The following is a 27,173-nucleotide window of genomic DNA, read 5'->3' on the forward strand; positions in this document are numbered from 1 at the left end:
TACAAATCCGCCTACACACACACACACACACACACACACACACACATCGTCACATTAGCCGCTGACCTCTGAACCCCGCGAGGATTATATTGGTCCCACATGCTCGGCTGTGTGGGACATTCGTTGCGTATTAAGTGTGCTGCACAAAGCCACGTCCGTGTCAGAGAGGTGACACAGTGCACGTATGTTTAAGAAAAGCAGTGGCACCTCTGGTTTAAAGGCGGGGGAATGAGAAAAAAAAGCAAAAAAAAAAAGAAGCTCATCCATGTTAATCAGAGCTTTGCCATTAATGACCAGTCAGGTGAGAAGGCATGTCAACACCAGGCCCTCAACGCCCAGACGATGCCGCTCCACCCTCCTCCATCCATCCATCCAAACATCCGTCGGCCGTAATGAGCACTCGTCCCGGACTCCGCCGGCGGCCCAGAAATTGGAGTCATGATTATGAATTTATATGAGTGTTTAGGAGTGGCGGTTCGCCCAAATGCCACTGTTGCTGGCGGAGAACGCATTTATTAGGTCGATGGTTATTCTGCAGTAATTTGTGAATGAGTGGGAGCTGGTTGGGGGCAGATAACAGGATTGGAGTGGGTGATTACAAGTTATCCTTAAAAGTTGTGTAATTCTTTTCTAAGAAGATGAAAAACCCCACCAAAAAAAGAAAAAAGAAAGAAGAGGAGCTCCGAGAAATGACAGAGCAGTACACAGGAAGGATTTATAGCTTTTTACACTGTGCACAAAGCATTTAGTTAATTCTGTGGAAATCTTGTATTGCTCGTGATTCGATTATGTCAATCTGAACTTTCCGGACAAGATCATTAAAATTTCATTTCAACTTGTCTTGCGGGAAGATCAAAGACTGAATCCGGAGTGAGAAAATGATGTTAAACATCGACGTGACAACGACCAAGCGCTGAAACCGCCCATATTGACAGCTGCTGTCTGATTTATTAAACAGTAGAGAATGACTGTTTTACTACCCAATAACCATAAAGGGAGTTATTACCATCGTTCATCACTCAGGCCATCAAAGGGGAGGCTTTCATCTCGTGTGTTTCGCTCTGACGTTCAACTCGAGACAGATAATATCTGCTGCAGGTTCCATATTGTCCGTGACCCCCCTCCCTGCTTTCTTTCTAACCTCACTGTTATTTACCGCTCTGCCTTTTGCTCCAAAACTACCACTTAACCCGCACGGCTGAGGCCCAGAGAGCTGTCTTCACATCCAGCGCTGTTGCTTTAATACATTGGATTAGGGGGTGTAAGGTTTGAGCTATGGTTTCATTTTGACAGAATTGAGAAAATAAATTCTGATTCAATTCAGTGGTGGAGAAAACACACACTTACAAACACACACACATAAACACACACCTGCTGGTGTGCATGTGCCAGATAGAAAATAAAGCCTCAGAATATAAGGGTGATTATTGCTTATAAAAAACGATGAAAATATTATATTTATCTGTTAAACAAAGAAAGAAAGATTGAATTAACTTGTGTCATGTGCATAAACTGAATATGAAATTGCAATACATAACCACTTATAGTTAAAAAAGTGTTTTTAAAGCAAATGATCAGTCAAAGCAATACTAAACACACAGAATGGAAGATATACTACACAATAGTTGTACGATAGAAAAGGGAAATGACACCAGTAACTATGAGAGATGAAAACCTCGTAGGAATTGTTAAAGGACTGAGTCCGAACCTCCTGCAGGAAGTCATTTCCTACATTTGCTCCTCTGTATCTGGTTGAAGACGGCTGTGTTTTCCATCCATATCTTCCCTGTTAATGGCAGCCATCTGCTGGAGGTTATGTAACGCCTCGAAAAAAACATCTTAAAACAGTGTATTTACTTGTATTTCTTATCATCTGAACAACAAATACGCTTGAATTCTGATGTTGATGTTTTAATGTTTATGATATTTCTAATGCCGAGCACCATTTTAATATAATTCACCACTGAAGTTGTTTTAATAGTGGCCCATCAGGGCACTTAATGGCTAATTCGATTGACTTTATCTTTTTACAGTTTGCCCACGCATTTAAAGGAAAAAGGAGAGAGAGTCTGCACACTTGACTAAAGCTACTAAAAAAAACACTTTAAATTAGTTTAAAACGGTCTCTTTTTTCAGTCTAACAAAGTTTTAGGAGCTTCAGTTCAGTGTCTGAAAACTCACAGACTCACAGGCAGACCGTCTCTACTTTTTGTAAGTGATTTCAGGTTTTGTCTCTCACACAGATCACAGTCTCCATCTGGATACAAAATAGTTTAGTCTTTGTTTACTTTCGTCTCCAGAATGAAACAGACTCTTATCACAGGCAGGTTTTTATCTTTGATGTATTGGTCATAGCGATCGAGCAGTGGTAGAAACACCATCACTCAGTCAGTCAGTCAGTCATTTGTGATGACAGGGCTGGTCCTGCTGGAAATTAATTAGTGTTTTTTCCTGTCATATGATTCATGAAACCAAAAACTGACCATGTGATAAAACCACATAAACAATGACACATCCTGTATTTGATAGAGGTTGACAAACTGTTTGCGTACATGTGCAGCCTTGGGCTCCATGGAGAGTAAACTCCAGAGCAAAGCAGCAGAAAAATTAATTTACCTCAAAAGTGCAAGTTTTTTTTTTCCCTTCCGCCTTCATATGATTCATGAAAACAGAAACTGATCATGTGAGTAAACCACACAAATATTGACGTACACTTTCTTTAATAGGGGTAAACAAACTGTTTTGGTACATGTGCCGCCTCGGGGGCTCTGCGGTGAGAAAACTCCACAAACTACAAGAGCGAGCGAAGCAGTGGCTGTTATTAGAATTCAAGGTGTTAACACAGTTACTGCATTTGTCTGCAAATTGATGAGGACTAATGCCAACAATATCAAATTGTGATCAGTCATTGTTGGGAGGGGGAGCGGGAGGGGAAGGGGGGGGTCTCGTACATGTGGTGACAAAAGATCTTGAAACACCTGTTTGCATTTTAAATCATCAGAGATGAATAGTTCTTCATTCTTATTCATGCCAAACAATTCAGCTGCAAAAAAATTGAAGCACGCACAAATGGAACAGGAGTAGATGGATGTACAAAAGGCACGAGGCACAAGTTTTTGAATCCGGTCCATCAGTGGCAAACGTCCAAATGTTGGAAGCCAAGAATAATTCATCATTGATCGACTCAACTTTCCCTGGTTGTGGGCTTTCAGAGCATCTCGGCGCCGAGGAATCCTGCTATCAGTTCAATACAGACTCTTTTGTGGAACCGCTGAGAGTCGCTCGGAAGAACAAATTATCACCAGGTGGTGGAGAAGCCAGCATCAGTAATGACAGTAAACGGCGGCGCCTGAAGAAATGCCTCTGGACTGAAAAGTTTTTTACGAACGTGGACTCTAACGATGCGACGGCTCAGACCTGAATACAAAACGTCTTTAGAGGAAGAAAACATGTCCTACGAGAAAACGTTTCTTCCTCTCATCCCATAGATTCACAAAGAGATGGGGGTGAAACTGACAATGCAGAGACATCAATCTAACACTGACCATATCACATCGAGCTGACAAGCAGAGATGCTTTCCTCCATCTCCATGACAACAGCTCTCTCCCTTGTCTCCACTTCTGCCTGTGATACTTTCTCACTGGGGGTGTGCTTCCATTATGCAGTTGGAAACTGTGCAGCTTAGTGTTTCCTGCAAAGAGCAAAATGGGTGTTGCAGTTGCAGTAAGTGGCTCTTTTGCTTCTGCAGTTGTTGAGATCTAATGGCACGTCGAAGACACCGAACCCTAAGATCCTCGAGCCATTGCACTGTACACCATAATGATATAATGACAGTCATGATGTGGACTCAATAAAACAGTATTTAAGTGCAGTACTTAGAATAAACGTACCTCATTACTTTCCATCACAGCTAGTAAAATTGCTCAGCCTTAAGCAAAAAGGGCATTTTAATATTCTAGGTAAAACTCTTGAATTCCTCTCCCATTAAAGACAAAATAAACAACCACGGCCGCACAAAAGACATTAAGATGAAATAATAACCATCCATTTTCATGTCAAAAGGTATCTCTGCAACAACTAACCCTCCACTCTCTGACTTATAAAGCCCAAGCACCTAGTGTTTGCTTGATAGTGTTTGAAGATTTGTATTTGAGTGTTCCAGCCAGCTAACATTAAATGAATAGTTCACCAAAAAATGAAATTGTCCTCAAAGTGCATCTGGAGACCTGGGAGGCCGGTTCGTAGTCCAACGAAATCCTTGATGAGAGTCAATAGCGCCCGACACAAAAATGTCCATAAAACTACACAAAAACCCTCTGATCTTCCTCCATACTGCTTGTCTGCTGCAAACCAAGTGTCCTGAAGGGATATACAATGTATGTCTGTAGTCCAGAGTTTACTGGAAACAACGTCATTTAGGACATTTTTACAGCCTAAACAGTCCTGTATTGAATTTGCCTGGGGGCGCGTGAACGTCAGAGCGCAATACAGGACTGTTTAGGCTGTAAAAATGTCCTAAATGACGTCGTTTCGAGTAAACTCTGGACTATATCCCTTCAGGACACTTGGATTGCAGCGGACGAGCAGTATGGAGGAAGCCAGAGTTTAAAATCGATGAAAGTAACGAAGCGATTTTCTCCGAGCCCATACAAGTCTGATATGTCCAACTTTGTCAGCATGTAGCATGACTGAACAGAACTGCAAAAAATCTCGAGGATACATCTTACTTTGACCGAGTTACATTCAAGAACCTACAATGACTGAAAGTAAATTCACTTGAGCTGTAATTTTTTTTGATTGATCAGCTGTGTTTACCGTTTCAGGTGTCATAGTTATGATGGTTAGACAGATGAATTAGTCTCTAACACATCCTACAGTTTGACTGGTCAAAGTTTTTCAGTATAGAAGCAACTCAGGTTTAAGTGTCGGGACCATAACAGACACCAGTGGTTTTGGTTTCTGTTTGAATCTAATGGCTGATTGAATTAATGTTGAAATGATTCAATGATTTCTGGCGACATGTTTTTCCGTGGACCAGATGGTTTTGGGTTCTGGTACGGATCATTGTCGAGTCCTTCCCACCTCAGTTTGTTTTGATACTACATGTTTTACCCTCTTTCGCTGTGTCCACCGCTGCTATCCTTCACCACGTTGATGGAGGTTTGTTTTGCCACTCCGTCCGAACCAAAGGGGCGTGTCCCAGGGCAACGTGACGTAAACGCATTCCCTCTATTGAGGCACACAGGCCGTGCAGTGTCAGCGTGCACCAGTACATCTCTGAGAAGCTGCTGCTGGAAAGACAACATGTCACACTCCACCTTCCTGTCAACTCGTCACTCCTCTACTCCCACTCCCCCCTTGGTCCCCAAACCACTGGTCTCCCCTCTCCTCTGTCCATCCGCTCTGTCTCCCTCTCATTTTCTGTCTCCCACGTGGGCTTGGTTTCTTTCTCAAACCCATGTTTCACTCTCTTTTTTTTCTCCACCTTAGATGTGTAGCTGTCTCTTCAGCATCATTCAACTTTCAATCCACCACACACACACACACACACACGATTTCCATTCCCACTGAGAGCGTCGTGCCTCCCCCACCCCACCCGGCCTCTGACACCCACCCAAAGCCCGGTGGGAGACGTCGACAGCTAAAGAGGAGATAACAAGAGAGGGGAAGGAGGGAAGGCGAGTTCTTTTAACTCTGGCAGTTTTATCATCCGACCTTCTCAACAGGTGATCAGCAGATGTCGTCACGATGAGACATTAAACCACGATCAGAAGAACAAAGCTCGTGGGCGAACGGCGCACATCGCACACCTACACACACCGGGCTGCCAGACACACCCCTCTGAGTGTCCGTGAAACACGTGTATTAACAAACACGCTGTTATATTTAGAGGTGACGTCTGAGATGCCTCGTGGTTGCTTGGATGATCTAGTGGTGCAGTGGTTGAGAAACTCTCAGATACTACGCCTTCATCTCTAGATCCACAGCTTCTTCTGAGCTGCTACACCTACACGTGTTTGATGTGTCTCCTCTTGCAGGCAACAAACAGGTTTCCCTGTCTGAATCCACCTTTTCTGCTGTGATGCCCCTCTACCACTGTGATTGACAACACCGTCACATAGAAACAGTGTTTAATGAAACAGCTGTGGCGGATTCAGCTTGAAATTTTGCACCAATAACTTGACATTAATTAAGATTTTCTATGTGTTTAAAAATAATCCTGTTTGGTTTAGGTGTTAATTCATACTGCATAATTTGAGGTAATTTCCTAATAAGTATATTTACACTGATTATACAGTTAATCATCTCCATATTCATATTCACAGTTAGTATTTTAACAATTTCGATACAGTCCCTGTTGTTTTTCTGTGTTATAGCTGTAAATGCTTCTAGACACCCGATTGGTTAGGAAATGTTTAACGTTATTGAGCAGAAGTTGTGATACAAACCAACATATATTATATTTTTGATCTCTTGACAGTCATTTTTCAACATTAAACATCAGTTGTTCTCTATATTTATGCATTTTTATTGGGATGGCCTGTGTGAAAATCTGGTTGTGACAACAAACAGTGACTTTAAACTGAACAAAAAGTACTCAGTAATTCTCAGTAACTAATTAAAGGTAGCTTTTATGTTCTCTGATTAAATCCTGTGTGTCATTTTGTATATGTTTAATGATTTCTGAAAGGTTTCTAGTCCAGTATAGGGCTGATCAAAGCCGAACCAGGAAGCCTCTCTCTCTAAACTGTGATAGAGTCGTACACAGTGGAGAGTTTGGGTAATAATGTCACAATCCAATGTTTTCTATTCTTTTTTTTACCCTTACATTGACCAAGGCGAATCATATGAAACAAAAATCTTCTTGTCAACAGTTAAAAGTTTAGACAATGCTCTGACTTTGAGAACATTTTCAGTGTAATAACAATAAATTCCATTTGGATTACATTTGGCATTGGCTTTACTATACTGCCTAAGAAAAGAAAAAATAAATAAAAGCCTACACAGGGTTGCAGACTGCCAGCTTTTATTCCACTCTCCGAAATGATACCACAGACTTCTGAAAGCGAGGGAACGCACTGAGGATGAAACCGCTCAAAGGGCTCGCAGTTATTCTCTGTTGTAATCATTATTCTAGCCACCTTTATTTCATTTTCCACCAACTTTATTAAAGCAGCAAAGAGCAGCGACTGCCAGAGATATTATTCTACACTGCTATTTGCATAAAAAGCAACAGGGTGCTCTCTCCTGTAGCCGTGTGGGAACTTTGGCAGAGCGCGCTGCATTTTTTCTGAGGTAAAAGGTGGAGATATGCAGATGGAATCTGGCAAGTGAATTACTATCCGAGATGGACGCAATTGTTAATTAGAAAAAGCAAGAATGTTTTGCAGTATGATGACTGTTGAAATATGCCAGTTGGGTAGTGTTAGCTAGCCAGACAGGAGGCTGTGCAATATTCATAACGCAGCCTTTTTATAAAAAAAAAAAAAAAGCCTCTTGATATGTCGGCGTATAAAGGAAATATGTCATTTGAGGGATCGTCGCTCTCCTGCTCCCTCCTCCATCCGTGATCAAATGGAGCTTTTACTTGAAGGTGTCACTGTAATTAACGTTTCAGAAAGTCTGTGGGTGGATGTGTGGGTGGGAGTGTGTGGATGAATGTCAGATTACTTTTTTTTCCTTCTTCTCCACTTCACTTTCTTCGCATCTTTCAAAAAAAATTTATGGGTTTGTAAAATCAAGAAGTCAGGAAACGAAATTGATATATTGGTGTTGACATGTTACTTGAGATTAATGTTTTTTTTTTTCCCCCCAACTCGCCCCCACGCCATCAAAGTCAAACTTACACAAGATCATCAGCAAATAAAAAAAAAAACCGCACCATCGACTGCGAACATCAGGACTTTTTATGACTGCATTAATGCAAATACGCGTTGTTGTGCACACTTTGCGTCACACTTCAGAGCAGACACAATGTAAATTTAATGATTTCATAGAAAAACTGGGACATTGTCACTTAAGGAAGAAGGCAGCAAGTGACACAATGAGTAATTTCTTATCAGTGAATGATACTGACAAACTTCGGTGCTCCTGTTTGCACAGTGTGGGAGACCCTGAGGGGATGAAAAAGACTGGAAAATGCTTCCTGAAATGTGAAACAAACATGCGGTGATTTCCATCTGTGAGAAATGCATCGTGATGTACAAGCCCAGACTAGATCAAAGGGCAACTTGACTATTCACACCTTCACTGATTTCTCTTGACACTTGACAAGTCATACCACCTCCCTCTTCTTCTGCCGCCCTGTCTTCTTCAAGTTTCTCTTTCCTTGAACTTTTCATATGCTGAGTAGAAAAAGGTACCTGAATAGACGCTTTTTAACAACTGTGGAGTTGACAGGTCTGCCGTTTTCAAAACCAAATTTGGGAATCCTCTCCTTTTGCCCCCATGTGCATTCATTTCCCCTTTTTTTTCTCTTCTCTCCCCGACCATGAACACGACACATCATTCGAGGGACGGATAAAGGCGTGCATGCGTGGAGATGAATGGTTTAATTTGGATATAAATGGCGTAAAAGTGGGCCAATCGGAATAGCTGACAAAAAGCTCTATGACGGAGAAGTGATAACCTGCAGGCTGCTTCCTTATTGCAGGAGAAGGGAATGAAGTGCTGGGTTGGTTTACAGGTCTAATTGCATGAGTCAGTGTTTGGAGCGAGAGGCTGACATGGGGAGGGAAAAAAAAAACTTCCAGTGGGATTTAACAGTCAATGAGCGTTACTCGGTATGATTCACAGCCTTAAGTTTTTTTTCTTATCTTTGAATATCTGTTTTTCATGGATAAACTCTTTCCTTTTCATGCTTCATACTTCATTTCTCACCTGTCGCTTTCATGTTTGTCTCTGAATTTCAACAGATGTCTCCTCTTCTGTTTGCATACTGGCCTGCTTTTGTCTCATTGGGTTGTCATCAATACCAGTTCTTTTTTTTTTTTTGCTTCTTCTCTGCAGCTTTTCCTTTCTGTTTCCTGTCTTTCTGGCTCAGTCTGCGTGTTTCCCACCTGTCCTTCACCGTCTAGCCTGAGTCGTCGGTTTCAGAGTCTCCTTTATAACCTCAAAACATCTGATCCGTCACCCAACTTGTTGCCACTTGTCAACATGCCATTCGACACAATGCGGTTTGTTTGGGTGTAAGGGAGATTTATATTTTTGTACCATTTGGATGATTTGGCTGTCTGCAGTTGTATATCTTAATGTGCCTGTGCCTCTTTGTCTGTTTCATGAGGCAGATGCCCTTCAATTTGATCTTGATTAACATTACACGGGGGAAGTGGGGAATAAAATATTCAATATTCTCGTCAGTAATTTAACAAATCATCCCAGACTGCATTTTAACCACAGGATATAGTCTGTAATAGACATGGGCGTTCTGCAGGACAGTGGCAAGGCAAACACAGGCTGAAAGCAGGAGACAAAGAAACTGTGAAATTGAGTGAAAAACATCCACGTGACGTCTTCATGCTGACAGATATGAAACACCTCTATACAGTACATCACTTAGTGTGACGCAAATCTCCGAGAGATAACATTATCACTGCTGTGTGAAACACCTGAACACAGTTCAAAATAAAACCTAAGTGTTAATGGAGTCAAAAGCAGAGAGGTGAGAAAAGAGGAGAAAAAACAAAACTACGTAGGCTACTTATTGCCTGATGAGGTCTGTCTGACTGAATCAGATGTTTCCGAGTGGATTATTTGTCTAACATGAGACAATGGGGTGTTTATTTCCTCCTATCACCACAAAGACACCTCATGGTATCTAGAGTTGTAGCAATCCATCATGCATTTATTTTGATGTCCTCAATTTGTCAAAGGAGCCACATAAAACTAAGCAATTTTGTCCATGTAGGGATCCTGTAGTCTTGGTTGCTCAATTATTCCAGTAGTAGGGTTTTTTTTTTACCTGCAGCTGTGAAAAGGCTTGATAAGGCATCCTAAACTATGGACTGGCAGCCAGCTACACCTTACCAACTCAGAAACTTTGGTGACTGGAGCTTGTGATCCAAGATGGCTGCTCCACGCATCAACAGCAAATTAAAATTGTACATGGCACTGTTTATTAGTGACTTAGGTTTGTTCTTGTGTCATCCAATTAACCATAACAACAGTATTGTGAAGCCTCTACCTGTATAAATGTTGTTACGTCGCTTTCAAACACAAATGATCTTGCAGTGCGTTATTGTCGGCTGGTGTTAGCTAACAGGGCTAATAGCAACAAATATAGCCAACAAAAGGGTTTCTTTTCTGACTGTGGTACCAACTTGTACCATATATCATGGTACTCGCTGGATTACAGCTCATACAGCATCATACATACTAGGGGTGCAACGGTACAGGTAGCCCACGGTACAATACGTACCTCGGTTTTTGGCCACGGTTCTCGGTACGGTTTCGGTATGTGTTTTGTGCAGAGAACTTTTTTTTTCTCCCAAAATAATGTTTATAATTTATAATATTTATAATACAGCTCTCCTCTCTCTCTATCTCTCTCACTCACACACACACACACACACACACACACACACCTGAACTGTCTGTGAACAGCCCCTAGCTCCTCCCTCTGCACACTTCTTTAGTCTTTCAGTAGGTGAACACTCTGAACCCACTTTCAAACAGAGATCGCGCTATATTGCCGTCACTATGCTGGCAGCCACAGTCTCTCACTGGGAAAGAAGGAGTTAGTCTATTGTGTTTTTTTAAACAGCCTTTCACCACCTCTCATCCCTGTCAGTCAACTCCTGCTCGACCTCGGTCTCTCTATCGCGCGCGGGCACGCGGACACGCGGACACGCGACCACACACATGCAGTGTGCATGGACAGAGTCCTGCTGGAACTCTAATAAAAGCTAAATGTGCTAAATCGCGCTAATAACTAATTAATTTCCCCCGCGATTGCGATCAGCGACCGCTCATGCTGCCGCCTGTTTGTGTTTTTTTTTGTTTGTTTGTTTTTCCTTCTTCTGTGTGTGAGCTGCACTTTCAGTGTGATGGGGGGGAGTCACTGTGAGTGTGTGGAGGCTCAACAGTGATTGGACATCAACTCGCGGGGGCGGGCTTTCGCCTTAAACGGCCAGGCACACACATACACGGCACAGCTGCCTGTAAAGCAGTAAGGGCTGATGGACGCTGAATCTGAAATACCGCGGTCCAAGAGCGTATTGCACCGTGCAGGCCGTACCGAACGGTTCGGTATTTTACCGAGAACCGTTGCATCCCTAATACATACGCAGTTTGCTGGGATTGGTTCCTGTGTGACGTCTGAACCCCTTGGCTGACTGACTGACTCATTAATGAAACCATCATCAGTTCACAGCAGTTCTGAGATTGAAATACTAATTGCTTACTTACTCTTACTCATGACAATAGCATGCATAAAATACATTATATGGACATCTTAACAAGGTTTAAACGTGACTTTCTTTGGTCTTCAAAGCTAAAGCTTGGCTGGATAAAAGTCTAGTCCAGCTTCGTGATAAGTCGCTCATGTTTTGTTTGTCGAGTTATTTTTGTCTTTTTTGCCTTCATTAGATTAAACAGTGGAGATATGACACTGATAGTGATAATGGGGGAACAGGAACAGAAGTCAAATTAGTTCGGCTCATGTTTTGAACCCAAGAGTGAGTCCAACTGTTCATACAGTAGTTACCTCATACCTCATGAGTATCTTTTTACTTACAGATGATCTTAGTGAAACACACAAAAGTTTTTACCAGAACAAATTACAGTATATGACAAGTCGACAAAGACAAATTGCACTTTCAGGCTTAATTATCCAAAACTCGAATATGAAATGACAGGTCCCCCCAAAGGGAAGCAGGCGGACAAACGGAAGCCAGTGATTATGGGAAATTATTGGTGACTTGAGATTTGACATGAAGAAAAAAACAACAACCCAAAACTCCTTTTCAAAAGTATGTTTTTCAAGTAATGAACAGTCTTTTGCCAAAAAAAAGAAAGAAAAAAAGACGCAGTGTAACCACAGAGACAGCTGCTGTGTGTTGTGTGGGAACACCCCTTCGTCATTTCAGTCCAAAGAGCCAATTCATTAAACCTCGATCCCTTCACTCAAACCTCAACTTTCAAATTCCCACCGATGCCTCTCTGATGGTTCCTCAGAAGAGATAATACCTCAGGTTGTCACCGGCTGCCAAATCAAAATCCTGCCTGTGTCTTTGTCTGAAAACTTGCCAGGTACTTTTCTTTCTCCTTCTTTTTTTCGCCTGTTGGTTTAACTCGCTGGATTACAGCTCACACTCCCTGCACAAATTTATTGATCAGAGGTTGTCTGAGAGCAGAAAGCTTGGAAAAAGTCTCTATGTGGTGGAGTTTAACAATGGCCACGCAGACAAGACAAATCTTTCATTTAAACCTTTGGCAGTGATTTATTAAAACGATTGATTATGACTGAAGCCGTCTTTATGTTTGGTCTTTTTCAAATAACGGAGATTATACAGATGAATTTTGTGGGTGGGTGTTGAGAAATTGATGAGAAATAATGACCGCTGAGCCACGACACCATCAATTCCTGCTGCTACTAATATTGCAGCGATTATTCCCCTCCACTGCAGTAATTGGGATATCTGTATAAATCTTTTCTTAAGACACTCATCTCACACTCAGAGCAGCGTTGTGATTATTATGTATGTAAAGTATAGTGTAACAATTAGTAGAACTGACGGCAAATGTTGTGTATTAGCATCAATAATACATAATGAACATTAAACCCACCATTAAATTCGATTGGAAATGCCTATTAATGCATAATAATGTATCAAATTAACTGTTTTCCTTTGTGCCGTCTTATATAATCTTCTCGCACCTCGCTCCTCTCATCCTGACAGCAGTTTGTTTTTCTGTTTTGGCCTCCTGCCAGTGGCTTATGAACATCACACCCCAACCTTGCACACGGCATCATGATCACTTTAATCCCATAATTATGTTGTTACAGTACACCGTATTTAAACGTGGGTGCCGCCGTCACATCTCCGGCGTGTCGTGTCATCATCTGTGGTTGTTGCACGGGGAATGTTGCATTGCAGCGGTTGTGTTGTGTTTCGTTTTGTTTTGTTCAGTGGCGGGTGCAGCATTAACAGTTAACCTGAGCTGTTTGTCTATTGGACAGTTTGGTTATCTGGGAAAGACTATGTAGGCTATGTGTGGTGGGTGGTGAAGGGGCAAAACAAACATTTATCTCCAAAACCAGATAAAAAAAACCATGTGTTAAATTAAACTCTTATCATCAATATAGGATATTTTGCTATAACAATATTGTAAATTACTTTTCTTGCACCTTTCTTTCACCACGGTCACTTTTATACCTCGTGTGAACTTGTTGCATTGAACCGAGGCGGCCACAGCATGTGTAGGTGGAGAGAATAATAACAATGATAGGTAATGGTAGGAGCAGAGAGAAGGGTTTTTATTTATTTATTATATTCTTCATAGCCAAATTCACTTCACTTAATCAAAATGCATCATATATTTGCATATTTGCTATAGAGCATTATTTTCTTACTGTGGGTAGTGAGATTCAGATGGTATCTATCTTTGTGTGATTGTGTGCAGCCTTTGCACCTTTAATTATGACTGGAATGGTATAATTCAGGTGGTCTTGTTATGAATGGATATGGATTTTTTTAAGTGAGTGAGTCTTTGCAAATGTCTTAGAAACTTGCAGACACATTCCTGTATGTTGTCTACATTTTTAAAAAACATGTTTAAACGTGAATTCAATGTGAATTCAACAACTGTGTTTGTGTGTTTGTTTGAATGTGGCTTGAGTTTGTTGATACAAATAAAGGACAGGCTATAGGTATTACTTGAAGGTCATACAATACAACCCTCCGTAAAGCTTTTAAATTGTGTCTTTGTTGTAAGGTCATGGTTCATTTTCGCACCTCATGACAATAGCAAAGACATCACTCTGCCTCCGCCTGCACATATTTATTATCAGTGGAATTTAAAAAGCATTTTCCCGCAGATCAGCTAAGCTTCTCTAGGATCTCCAAACACCTTGGACATGGAGTCATCTACAACATTAGATTTTAGTTTGATGGGTGTACAAACATGAACAATCATTGTTTCCTTCTCTCTCTCCCTCTCTCCCTCAGAGCCAAGAAGAAGACCAAGCCCTTGAACCTTAAGATCCACAGCAGCGTGGGCAGCTGTGAGAATCTGCCCACGCAGCGCTCGCCCCTCCACACCGAACGATCTCTGCGATCCTTCTTCTTCCCCTCCTTCATCCCGTCCACTCCTCCCGTCCACGCCGAAACGCCCTCTGCAAGTAAGTGAGCGCTCCTTTTTTTTTTTTAATCAGCTCACGCTCAAGCATTTATGAAGTGAGATTTTTTAATGCCTTTAATATAACTCTTTTCATACTCCAACCCCCTTACGCTACATGTGATTATATAGTTTTCGGGCAATATTTCATTGCCTGTATGTCATTCTCCTCTCTCCTTGGCTCTAGTGCACCCCTGGGGTTGGAAAATGAACTTGGGTTGAAGGATTATCGGCATTTGTGAACCCAAATTAGTCTGTTTTATTGCTCCTAAGACAAAGCAGTCCAATAAAGGTTAATGCATCTCAGCATTTTTCTTAACCTTGTCCTGAAATCAGCTTTGCAACAGTTGTCTAATCTAGTTTTCCACTTTTGACCAAACCAACCTCTCCATAGTGGTAGAAAAAAGAAAGAAAAGAAGCACTTCCAAGGCCGTAATCATACTTAACACCACATTTCTTTTTTGGGTGAAAATACACTTAAGTAGGGTTCTGCTGGAAAATGCAACAAATGAACAATCAGGCCGGAGCCATAATGACCGGAGGTGGTGTGCTGCTGCACCTTGGTAGCCTTATTGACTGCTGCATTATGGGAATACCGCAGGAGTCATTACACTGAGGAGGGGAAGGCAGAAAAAAATAGGAAGTAATGGAGGTCATGTCAGGAAGGGAGTGATGTATGGCCGTCACTTAGCGTTGTGAATGGTTGGAGACCTTGACTAACAGGTAGCCGGGACACAGCAGTGCATATTCATTTGAGGCATGACGTGGAATAATCACACACACACAACATATGCATGAGGAGACACAGGAGGAGGAATGAGGATGAAAAAAAAAAATACAGATGTTGAAATGAAAAACTGCGCCTGCAGGTTTGAATATATTGGCATCGTCTCACAGCGGTATGTAGGAGTAGCAGTGCAATCATACCAAGAACATTTGGTCCAAACCACAGTGGAAAGTCTTTTCAGTATCACTTAAACTGTAAAAGATTTTTTACTTTACACTGACTGAAAACGTTGTAATTAAATGCTTTATCAGTGGTTGATGAATAATTTTCAATGTTCCAGTTTAGTAGACATGAATAAAAACACAACTCAAGAGAAAAGACCTCTGTGCTGTGAGTCATATTTGACACTTTTCTGGTGTTTTATTTGAAGTTTTGATCAACAAGAAGATAATGTTAATGGTCTAAATACCAAAAAAAACAAACATCTGGATGTAGTTTCTTATAAATTCAGAAGAGAGGGTCAGATCTTCCTTTCCTGTGATTGGCTGTTTCCTGAGTAGATAAAGCACTCAATAGAAACCAAATCCACCAGGGTTTGATGTTCAGGTTCAGGTGGGCGGGGCTTGGGTGGGTGGGGGGGGGGTTGTGCTTTGTTGAGTTACAGAAATCCTGACGCCTCAGTTTCTGAACACAGACTGTCTGCATTTCTCTGTGGACTGGGGCTTTGATAGTATCAATACTGAACCTAGACCTGATTTCATAATTTTAAAAAAAACACATGGAAAACTCACTTTAATGGGACTTTTAATACTAGTTACTTAATTGTTGTTATAAATAATTGATTTTAGAGCTTTTTCTGTTGGCTTCGTGGAAACCAGCTGGCTGCAGACGTTGTATTTATTGGATTGTGAAGTACTCTATCAGTAATAAGTCACCACTTTAGATGAATTATTTAACAATTTGGTAATTTAGGTTTTCCTCTTCAAGTCGTTAGCTGTACTTGAGCCACCTGTCGCATTCCCACAAGGTTAAACGGTAGATTTGGACACAAATAATCTCTGACTCATTCCAGACTGTGAAATTATATTATATTAAGTATGAGGAATCATCACTAGGTATCAGACTTTAGTATCAGTCTTGTCTGGGGAAAGTTGTTTGCTCCACTTAAATTGGATTTAGATCTTACTTTGAACAGAGAGGGGAACCCAGGCTGACTTTTTTCAGATCACGATTGAAAGTCAAGTATCTCAAAATCTGAAATTTAAATGAGCAGGGTTATGTTATTTGATCACAAAGCTGTAAATAACGATCACAAACAAGCCTGCAGTCATTCAAAATTAAGCCATCTCCCATGTCTCCACCTGTATGTGTGTGTGGGAGTGCATACTGACAACCCACTGAGCCGGAGCGTCTAAGTTAACAGCATCTGCTCCGGGCTACAGCACAGAAAGTACTTCTTACGTAGACAAGAAGAGAGTTTTTAAAGGAGGTAGAAGTACATGCTGCTTTTTTTATCCTGCTGTACTAGAAAGCATTATTAGACACAGTGGGTATCACAGCTTTTGTTTGGAAACCTGCCCGTACACGCCTAAAAAAAACCCCAAGATAAACTGTGTCCACTGTGGAAGGTTGACGCAGTTGTAGGTCTGTATGCGCTCCTCCAGGGCATGGAAATATCACCTCTGACTCCTCACCTCACTATGACACACTTCCTTCAGACAGGTTGTGTGTGTGTTTTTTTTAGCTTGCACAAAAACAGGTTGGACCGCTATAAGAAGCTTTGTTTGTGTTGGAGTCGATTACGGTTGTAAATACTGAGAGCGAAGAGCAGTCGGTGTTTCTGCTTATATGCATGTTTTTATATGAACCTGCTCTCTGCAGTGTATTTGATGTGTCTGCATCAGCCAGATTGAGATCTGTATAGGTAATAGCATTCAACTAAAGGGTTGTCATTGTCATACACAGTCATAACCTCAGCGTGTAACTTTGATTGTATACGTTTTTCACCTTTCAGCCGCTTTAAAGCTGTAGGGTTTTGTGTTTTTGAAGATGTACTGAAGCACCTCGTTCTGCCCTTTCATGCACAACGATTTCTTTTTATTTGTGTTTTTCATTTGCTTCCTTATTATTCCACTATGTTTTTTTTTTGTTCTTTTTTCTATTTACCCATATGTCAACAATTGTATTGTTTGGTGAACTGACAAAGAAAGTGCCGCGCTCTGTGGTCGATAGTCGATAGAAAGTGTGATTTGTGACAAAACGGTGCTTCCCAAACCTCATATTCTGAACTTTTGCTGCTGTATTTTATTTGAAGTTTTAATATCCGTCAGAAGATACAGCAGTATGTTGTTATGTTGGTTTTACATCTCCTCTCTCAGCTTGGTTGGTGAGCATTTCAGAAGAGAGGTGGCTTCTTCTGCTTCTTCTTCTTCTTTTGACAGTTTTCAACTTGCAAAGTGAAAACGTAGCACATTTCCAAAGAAGGCGACTGCTTTGTTGTGACATCACAAAGTCACAGGAAGTCCTGACAGCGCATTTTAAGTCTGTATATGTATCTTTCTGGACTGAAACTGTGACACTTTAATAGTATTAATATAGAAACTAGACCTGATCTATAATCAAACAATACATTCATATCTACTTTTATACAATATGGGACCTTTAATAATAAAAAATAGAAAGATAAGACATCAAATCACGACTTGTACATAACTCAGTAAAGTAAAAACATTTTCTACGTCTCAGTTGCCCTGGGTGTCACCAGTTGTTATTTTAGGAACGGCGTATGTGTATTTGTGTGTGAACGCCTGTGTGAGCATGTTTACGGGCATGTGTGTGTGTGTGTGTGTGTGTGTGTGTGTGTGTGTGTTTGTGCTCCGGTCAGCCAGGCTAAATATCCGTCTATGTCCAGGTCTATGTTTGGGGATTGCGGTATCGCTGCCATCTCATACGTCACGACCCTCCAGCCAAACAGCATTAACACTCATCTCTCTAGTCACCTGAATGAGAGCGGGCGGCGGAGGGAGGGAGGACTTATCACAGGACCCACAGCACCGGCCCAGGTGACCAAAAAAACGCTGTCTGCTGCTCGGGATGAGTCAGTGCCAGTCGGTCCGAGCTGAAACGTCAGCGGCGCTTTAAACGAAAAATAGTTAGTTTGGCTTTTAACCCAGAGACGGTGGTGTTTGTGACAGACAGACAGTGTAGTTGTAGTTGTGGTTGTGATATTATTATTATTATTATGGTTCAGTTTCATAAAAGATTCACCAGCAGTCTCTGCTCGGGCACGTAGTTGGATTTTAGATAAAAAGACACAGACTTTATCTGCAGATAAGTGAAACTGTTTGCTGAGATTAGGCTGGCGTCGATCCGACAATGTGTTGCTCTATTATAACTTTATACCTCCAGGTTCTCCTGAAGATTCAAAGAACCTCACTTAAGCACAAAGTTATTCCCCCCCAAAATACAAAAACAAAACACTCGTCAAACACTGATTTAAAAAAACAACAAAACAAGGTCATAATCGGCAAACTTATTAGCAAACCAGCCCCGTTCCTTTAAAGGCCTTGACCATGGGAAACCCACACAGATGATTTCACTGAAGGTGCAAATGAACTCCCTCGTTCCCTCCTCGACTGCAGCTCCCTGCATCATAAAAGGCTCCACAGGTTCCTCCAGAAAGAGAGAGACGGGGAAGGAAAAAGCTTTTCAGACAGTTTGCTGCAGCACTCGGCGTCATTTCGTGTCATCAGCAGCAGGTATAGCAGACGGACACGTTTCTTACTCCTTCATCGTACGTTCAGTGGTTGCGTTTGAAGAGCAGCTGCGTCACAGCGGTGTGATTATTAGCCTGCTCCACTTCAAAGATGTCTGGGCGACCGAGGGTCCCAACAGGTGGATCCTTCATGGTCCAACGTATCCCAGGATTCAATGCACACAGCTTATGAGAAAAAAAGAAAGGCAGTTAACAAGAAAGAGCAGGATTTTTGTCATAAATGGAAGTAGTCTGCAGGGTTTCTGCTCACTTCTGCAGCTTCACGTCACAACCGTTCAAAAACCAGGAGCTTTAAAAACCACCTCAAGTTTAACGGTCACCAGGTAACAAGTAAATTCCTCTGTGGGCCAGATCTCATCTCGTTTCAGTTTAGTTAGCGAACATGTAGCTGAAGTCAAGTCCTGTGACCCCCGGCCCCCCCATCAAAGTTGGGAATAACGCTGTTATTTTAAATAATGATTTCATAATTAATAACTTATTCCAAGTTTAGATTTATCACCATTTATGGTAAATGGTGGATTGTAATGTTTATGATCACTGATTTTTTTTAGACTTGATTTTACTGTTATGGAAATACTGACGTTATTTTTTCACTCTGGGATGGTGTCGTGGTACTGGAGACTACATTTCCAAGGTCTTGGTCTCGTCTCGGTCTCAGTCATGCTGCACTCTGTGATTTTTTATCAACACCAGTCAAAACCACAGCTGCAGTGACATCTTTTTTCTTTTTTAACCTCAAATGTCTCTCTATCTGTCACTCGCTCACTTTGGTTTATGTGATGTAATTCAATAACTTTAAGATAATTAAAATAGTTCTACTTAAGTATATGCTCATGTGTAACCATCTGAAAAACTTGGTTGCACCAGTGTCAACAGTGGGAGAGACTTCAGCAAGTTCTGTGCTGCTGTTTTATTCTGTCCAGTCCACACTTTATTTCAATTAAATCTTTTCTTTTTAGCTGAAGAATAATATATTAAGCCACATGATTATTATAAGAACTGGTATTGAATACAGAAATGGTCTTAAAGGGAAAGTTCAACATTTTGGCAAATTGGCCCATTGCCATAGTCCCTATAGTCTTAGCAGTAGGTTTGTTAACTTTAATTGTTGGTGCAAGCTATTCTTAGAACGGCGGAGCAGAGCCGTGAGCTGCTCAGAGCTACGCTACGGAGGCTAATGGGATTTCTTGGTTTCCCTCGTCAAACTCATCAAATACACAATCCAACAACTCCAAAACTGGTGGACAAGTTGTGACCTGCACATCCGCCACGCTATGAGATAATAACAGAACGTTACGAGACAGAGTTGTTTTCGAGACAAATGAAGAGACTGCTTGCCGAAAAACTGCTACCGACGGCAACGCGCATGAATTTACCTTGAAAACAACTCTGTCTCGTAACTAGGGATTATGACAATGGGCCACTTTGCCAAAATGTTGAACTATCCCTTTAAAAAAGGTCACCCATGGTTTGGTCTTAGTCTCGAACTTGGTCTCGCCCCCCTTAGTCTTGGTCTTGACTCAGTCTCAAGGTTGGGTGGTCTTGACGACAACACTACACTGGGAGCTGAGCTGGTATCATCACACACATGCAGGCAGATCCAGATACATTTTGCACTGTTTTTTAAAAGTGTATTTAATTTCTCACCAAACAAACCAAACAGTGTCCTAATGTGTGTGTTTTTGTTTAACCTCATGGTCAACTTGAATAATAAATATCCAGCTCTCTGTGTGTTTGCTCTTGCTCCAGGTGTTGTGAAAAGTCATTGTTTGTTTGCTGTGAAAAGTTACGGTGGTCACAGTGGGTCATTTTCCACCAACACGCCTCACTCCCCCTCCTCCTCCTCCTCCTCCTCCTCCTCCTCCTCCTCCTCCTCCTCCTCTCCACCTCTCAGGCCTCAGGCTGTTTTTGCACTCGCACAGTTGCAGAGGACGGACGCCCCGGCCTGTGATGGTGCTCTGTGTCCACTTGGAGGTTTAACACTGGCCCTGACTGAGACACGACCAACACACACACACACTCACACACATGCTGCATAATGTGTGTGTGTGAGAGTGTGTGTGGGAGTCTGTGAGTGTGTGCTTGTGGATATAAATGGCTTAAATGTTCTCCATACACTTTGTGCACAACTCGTCCTGTTTATTTCTACATGTGTTCGAATGACGTCACTCGCTCTCCTGAACTCTCCCGAATAGACGCTGTGCGCGGTCGCGTCACGGATCGCCTAGCAACCAGAACGTGGCACCACAATGGAGGTCCCTTTGAGAATTGGCAAATAAATAATGGCAACAAATACCGGCTAATTTTAAAACGGGGGGTGAGCGTGGGTAGGGGGGGATGCTACCTTGGAGGAATAGAAGTGTTTCAGTAAAGACGCACAGTTTGCAAATCTTTGTCCTTCAACCATCGTTTCATGGCTTTATCGTGACGAGGAGATGGATGTTGAAGGATGCAGAGGCAGCATGTTCAGGTTTTTTGTGTCTTTGACAGTAGACAAAGTATAAAAGATACATTTTGAACATGTTTTTTTGTTTTCACCTCTACCTTCTCTGCAAATCCAGAGCGTTTTATTTATTTCCTGTAGCAGCAGCAGCAACAGCAGGTCACCACCAGTGAAGAAAACTGTTTTCCAGGCGGTAAATGTTTTGCAGGTGGGACTTAATTTACTCTATTTCAGGTGCAGAACTCTGCTCGTCTCACTCCACCTAATGAAACCCTGCACAGGAGGTCATAAACTGCAGTCGATAAACAGGTGGACTGGTCAATAATTGCTCGGCTGGCTTTTCCAGGGGAAAAACATGGAGGGGCAGGTGGTGGTGGAGGGGGTCTTTGTGTGGAAACCAGTGCTGCTGCTGCTGCTGCTGCTGCAACCCCGCAAAAAAAAAAGATCCCACCGTCTGTGACCCCGTCGTGAACTTTGTAAACTCTGCTAAACTCTGAAGCGCTAGTCACTGCAGCTAATCCAAACAAACTGCTTTAATAGCCAATTAGCCGGAAGCCGAGGGACGTGTGCAGCAGCAACAGGTTTTAATAACATTCAACTTAGCCGCTAACACTTTGTCCTTACAAAATGGCACAATGGTTAAGAGTTCACTCTGTTTGTGCTCGTGATGCATCGAATGTTTCGCACACGTTTGGGCTTCCCATCTGTCAGTCCAACTCTGGGGCCTTTGTCCAGCCACTGTCTCAAATTGGTACGAGACAGAACGGCTCGAGGAAGAAATAAGACGAGTATTCCACTGCAAAAAATTCATACAGTACAGTGGGGAAAATTAGTATTTGATCCCCTGATTATTTTTGGCCTTATTTTTAAAGGGAGAGTTCAACATTTTGGCAAATTGGCCCATTGCCATAATCCCTATAGTCATAGCAGTAGGTTCATTACCTTTAATTGTCGGTGCAAGCTATTTTTAGGACGGCGGGGCAGAGCCGCAAACTGCTCAGAGCTATGCTACGGAGGCTCATGGGATTTCTTGGTTTCCTTCATCAAACTCATCAAATACACAATCCAACAACTCCAAAACGCTCTGGTGGACAAGTTGTGACCTGCACATTCACCACGCTATGAGATAATAACAGAACGTTACCAGACAGAGTTGTTTTGTAAATTAATGTATAACCTTTATATGATGATATTATTTCTGGATTTTTTGTTGATATTCTGTCTCTTTCTGTTAAAGAGATGCTACATTTTTACCTTAATTAAACAGCTTGGGAGTAATTGTGATGGTTAAATAAATGACTTGTAACTTGTTAGAGGGGGAATGGAGGCTCTCTGCCTTCCACCCAGCGTCTCTTGGCTGAAAACCAACCTTGTGAGATCGGAGCCTCCAACCCGGTGTCCCAGCTCTCGTCTCTGTGGCACCGCAACACAAATGCGCCCCATAACCTCTTGTTTATGACAGATAATACTACACAAATATACACATCGTAACGTGTGCATAACGTTATCCACCACTGATTTCTCGCCGACTTCGTTGAAAACAAATGCACATGGCCGAGAGGAGGGTTAGCAAAACAGCGGAAAAGCGACCGGACTTGTATCGTTACCATCTGTCCATTTCTTTGTGAGGGAGCAAACTTACAAAATCAGCTCTTTGTCGTCGGTGGTGTCCATTGATAAACCTGCCAGAGGGCGCGTGACGTCAGCTGATAACCCTCCGCGGTGTCAGATCGGTGTCACCGCTCTGCTCTGCTCTGCCTGTCGGTGGGTTTACTCTCCTCTCAGCTAGCCGTTTGAGTTCTCCAACTTGGGAGCGTCTACCAAGCCATCAGGCCTGCAGGCATCATCTGTTCTCCCTCTCTTCCTCCCTCTGTCTCACTGGCACACTTAAACCCGCGCGCCTTAAAAAAAGACTCACACACACTCTCTGAGACACTTGTTTCAGCCACAATAATTACTGTTTTTTCCAGTGATTGTCAGTATATCATAGGGATTTGTGAGTGTGTGTGTGTGTTGGTTATCTGTAAATGTGTGGACAGTACAGTACATATATATTACAGTGTATATATATATATATATATATAGATATATGCATGTATTTTTGTGTGTGTGCGTTTTTGCTTGTCAAAGATGACAGCACAATTCTGCAAAAAAAAAAAAAGGCTGATCAGCGTGTAGCTGTTGTCATAGCAACTGTGCAACCTGGCTTTGTCTCCTACTCATCGGAGGAGTTTTTCTTTTTCTTTTTTTTTCCTTTTTCTCACATAGATATAAAACAAACCAAAAGGATGAATAAAATATAAATAAATAAATAAATAAATAAAACAACACTTTGGACGATCTTCTCCGCCTCATTCTCCTCTTCGGGTCATTTCTTCTTGCTGCCGAATCCAAACAGATACTTGCACTGTGACTCTCACCTTGTGGAAAGTCTCATTTTACAGCTCACGGATGAGGGGCGATGAGAATATGGTGCAGCCTGTAACATATCGCTCATATAACACTCATGTGCTATAATGCAGCACATTGTGCAGCAGACACCCACACACTTTTTACAGTCCTGTTCACTTCTTCTGCTGCTCTGCACAGTCCACTGTAGACACACACACACAAACTCTTATCACGTCAGACTCTTATTTTGTTAAACAGGCTGCAGCTTCTCGCGCAAGTTGTTTAATGGAGATTTTTTCCTTTTTTTTCCATCGTAAGCTATTGATTATCGCTTATTAATCAACACTGAGCCGTGTGTGATTGTTATTTTTTCATTCATGCATTTGAGGCTTGTATCCAACCTGCTACACTCACTGCCCATCGAGCTGTGCACGACCCTGATGATTCTGGTAACGATGAGAGTAGGTGTAGGTGACAGAGCCAAAAAAAAAGAAAAGAAAAGAAGAGAATAAACATACTTTGTATGTGTGTGTGTGTGTGTGTGTGTGTGTGTTTTGTGTTTTTAATTGTCACACACTCCGCTCTTTCCTCTTTTCACCCGCAGTAGAAATTTGTCCTCTGTGGGGAATAGCAGTGTTTAGCGCTCAGTCAATCATCTGGAGAGGCGTCTCAGTCTAACGTCAAATAAGCTATATTTGGCTCCAAATAGGCTCCTAGGCTCACACACACACACACACACACACACACACACACACACACATGCACACTGACAGAAACATATATTTCTTCATATTTCTGTGTAGTTGCATTTCACTTCTTACACACACACATGCTCAACCCCACAGCCTGTGTGTGTGTGTGTGTGTGTGTGTGTCATGTGACCAGCCAGTGGTGGAGGAGGGTGGAGGCCGAGGCTTAATTAGGCTGAGGCCAATCAGAGAAGATGGAGTAGGACACTGTTGTCTGGCGCCTTGGGGGTTTCTCAGCTCCTGCAGGCTCATCTGTCACACACACACACACACACACACACACACACACACACACACACACACACACATACATGCATGCATATGCACATACAGTACATGCATACATACACGTAGAAACTATACCCTCCCTACTTTATCTTGGTGTGTTGTTTTTGCATGTCCCAAAGTTGTTATGTATGAAACTAGATGCTTATCACCACATGTGTGTGTTGGCGGTGGTGCTGCGCTCTCACGGCTTCGTTCAACCACATTTGAATTTTCAACATCACATTTTAATATCTATTGTTTCTTTCTTTCTCGTTTTTCCAATCAAAACACATAATGATGAGTTGGTGAACTTAGACAAAATGGACAAAGTCAAAGTCCAATCTTTAACTTTGTAGGTTTTGGCTGGAGATCCAGGTTCGCATAGACATGTCTTTGTTTGACTTTAGCTGAACCATGCTCTCTTCTTGGAAGTGACACCTCCACAAACTTATTTGTTTTTTCATGGGAAACATATTACACGCATTAAACTTTTCCACTCCGTTATTTAACCCAATAAAAGGGTTTGGTTTAGAAGCAATGAGACCTGCAGGGCAGTGGCTTTCAATGGGTTTTTAACTCATTAAAATCATTCATAATGAAAATGAAAGGAAAGGAAAAACATGTATTATACTCAGTTCAGAGAGGGGGAAGTGGTATAAGGATTTATGAGTGTTTGGACCTTGATGGTTTTATTGCTGTAACTTTGCACATATTTGTGAACTTTGGGATTAGGTAGGATATGGGATGATACTGATGATATTTTACAACCTGGCGTTTTGTTTTCCATTTCCATTGAATTCTGAATTCCTGACAAAGTTGTCCCAGCTTTCTGTCATTTTTCTGACTTAAGGGATTTTCTCAGCACTTTTGTCAAATTCTCTGGAAACATTGGAAACACACCTCTGGGCTTGGTGTCAGTAGCTTTGTAGATTTTGGCTGGACATCCAGGTATGATCTGGTTTCACTGACATGTTCTTTTGATTTTAACAGGCGCTCTGTTTTTTGGGGTTGTTTTTGTTCTCTTCCTTAGAAGTGACACCTCGAACAAATTCTTTTATGAGTTTCTAATAAGATTATATCTCTGTTTTCCAATGGGAAACATACAAATTTTCTATTCCATCATTTAATTAGCCCTCAAGTCTAACGAGGGATCGTGGAATCATCAAAGTGAAATGAGTGAAGATATTTGGGTTCAGGAAGCAGATTGTTTTGAGATGTCAAAGTGTTATGACCCTTAACATTTAAAGGTAGGGTTAGAGAACCTGGAAAAATGGTTCTAGCAGGCTACATTTTGGAAATACACAAGTCAAAAGTCCAAGCCCCTTTCCTCAGACTTCTCTCTGAAGCCTCCAGAGCTCGGGAACATGCAGCACTTGTTAAGCATTGGGTTCACAACAAGGTGAAGCCGCGAAGGTATCGCCTTAGTGGCACCACCCAGTGTAATCCCGATGTGAGCGACACGGCTTCCTGCGATACTGTCACATACTGCGCATACATCGCTAACTTTCCTCCAGCTTTTTCTCATGACTCATTCACGTGACAGAAAACATCATCATAAACCATCCAGCTCAGAGCTACATTGCCACCTACCAGACTTCAGTGTGGTACATTGTATCACTGGCGTCGTCTTCTCCGCGGTTGTTTCTCCTTGTAGACTCGGTAGAGCGGTACGAGCAGAGGAGGGAGGGAGGGACAGAGACGGCAGCTTGATTGACACCTCAGGATCCAATTGACTTGAATGTGACATTAGAGATGATTGGATGCTGTTTTTACAGGATTGTCCGTCCCACAGGTGGCTGACTTTTATCATTTTTGTGAAAAAGCATTCAATTAGTTGCAATAGGAGTGTGAAGAGGATTTCAAACAGTTTAGTAAAACATACTCCAGAACAGGATCTCCAACCCTACCATGGTAACAGCAAGAGCAGACTAATGCCTTTAAATGACTGTTTACACTTCCATAATGCTGTCTAAATTAAATTTACATTACATTTCATCACAATGAGATACAATTTCACCATTTAACACACATCAAAACATCATGGCTGCTCATCGTGGGTGATTTTAATGGCAAACTCCAGTTCGGTGCGAGGTTGGATGGACCTTTGACAAATCTGTGTATAGGCCGTGGTACTTGTGGAGGATTTATCTTCTGCCTGGGGGTGGGACATTCACCCAGTATTACATAACATAGATTGGCACCTAACATAGTAGAAGCAGGGTTTTCATGTTGATTTATCTTGTTTTAGGTCGGCAATTTGAATCCAGCATGGGATTTCACCAGTGTCGATAAATCCTACTTGAAGTGAGAGAAAGCTTCAAAGGACATAGATAAAACATACAATATAAAATTATTGACATAAACTGATTAGTAGCTCAATGGAAATTCAAATCGTCCATGTAAATAAACCCTCACCTCTCCTTTGACTTCACACCGAGGAACCAATTCAAGTCTGTATTCAAAGAAAAACCATGCGCACGCCA

General features: G+C 41.9%; 1 protein-coding gene across 5 annotated transcripts in view; it reads left to right on the forward strand.

Annotated features, from left to right (window-relative positions):
* ksr2 (kinase suppressor of ras 2) overlaps nt 1-27,173 on the forward strand; it is a 118,611-nt gene that overhangs the window by 43,419 nt on the left and 48,019 nt on the right. For all 5 annotated transcript variants that reach the window (XM_085786271.1, XM_085786273.1, XM_085786269.1 and 2 more), the window contains one exon: nt 14,170-14,342. In XM_085786271.1, the coding sequence (XP_085642397.1) occupies nt 14,170-14,342 (173 nt within the window). The remainder of the gene's footprint in view (nt 1-14,169; nt 14,343-27,173) is intronic.

The sequence above is a fragment of the Trachurus japonicus genome, chromosome 9, assembly GCF_045865225.1.
Source record: "Trachurus japonicus isolate A0001 chromosome 9, Traja_1.0".
In the NCBI taxonomy this organism is placed as follows: domain Eukaryota; kingdom Metazoa; phylum Chordata; class Actinopteri; order Carangiformes; family Carangidae; genus Trachurus; species Trachurus japonicus.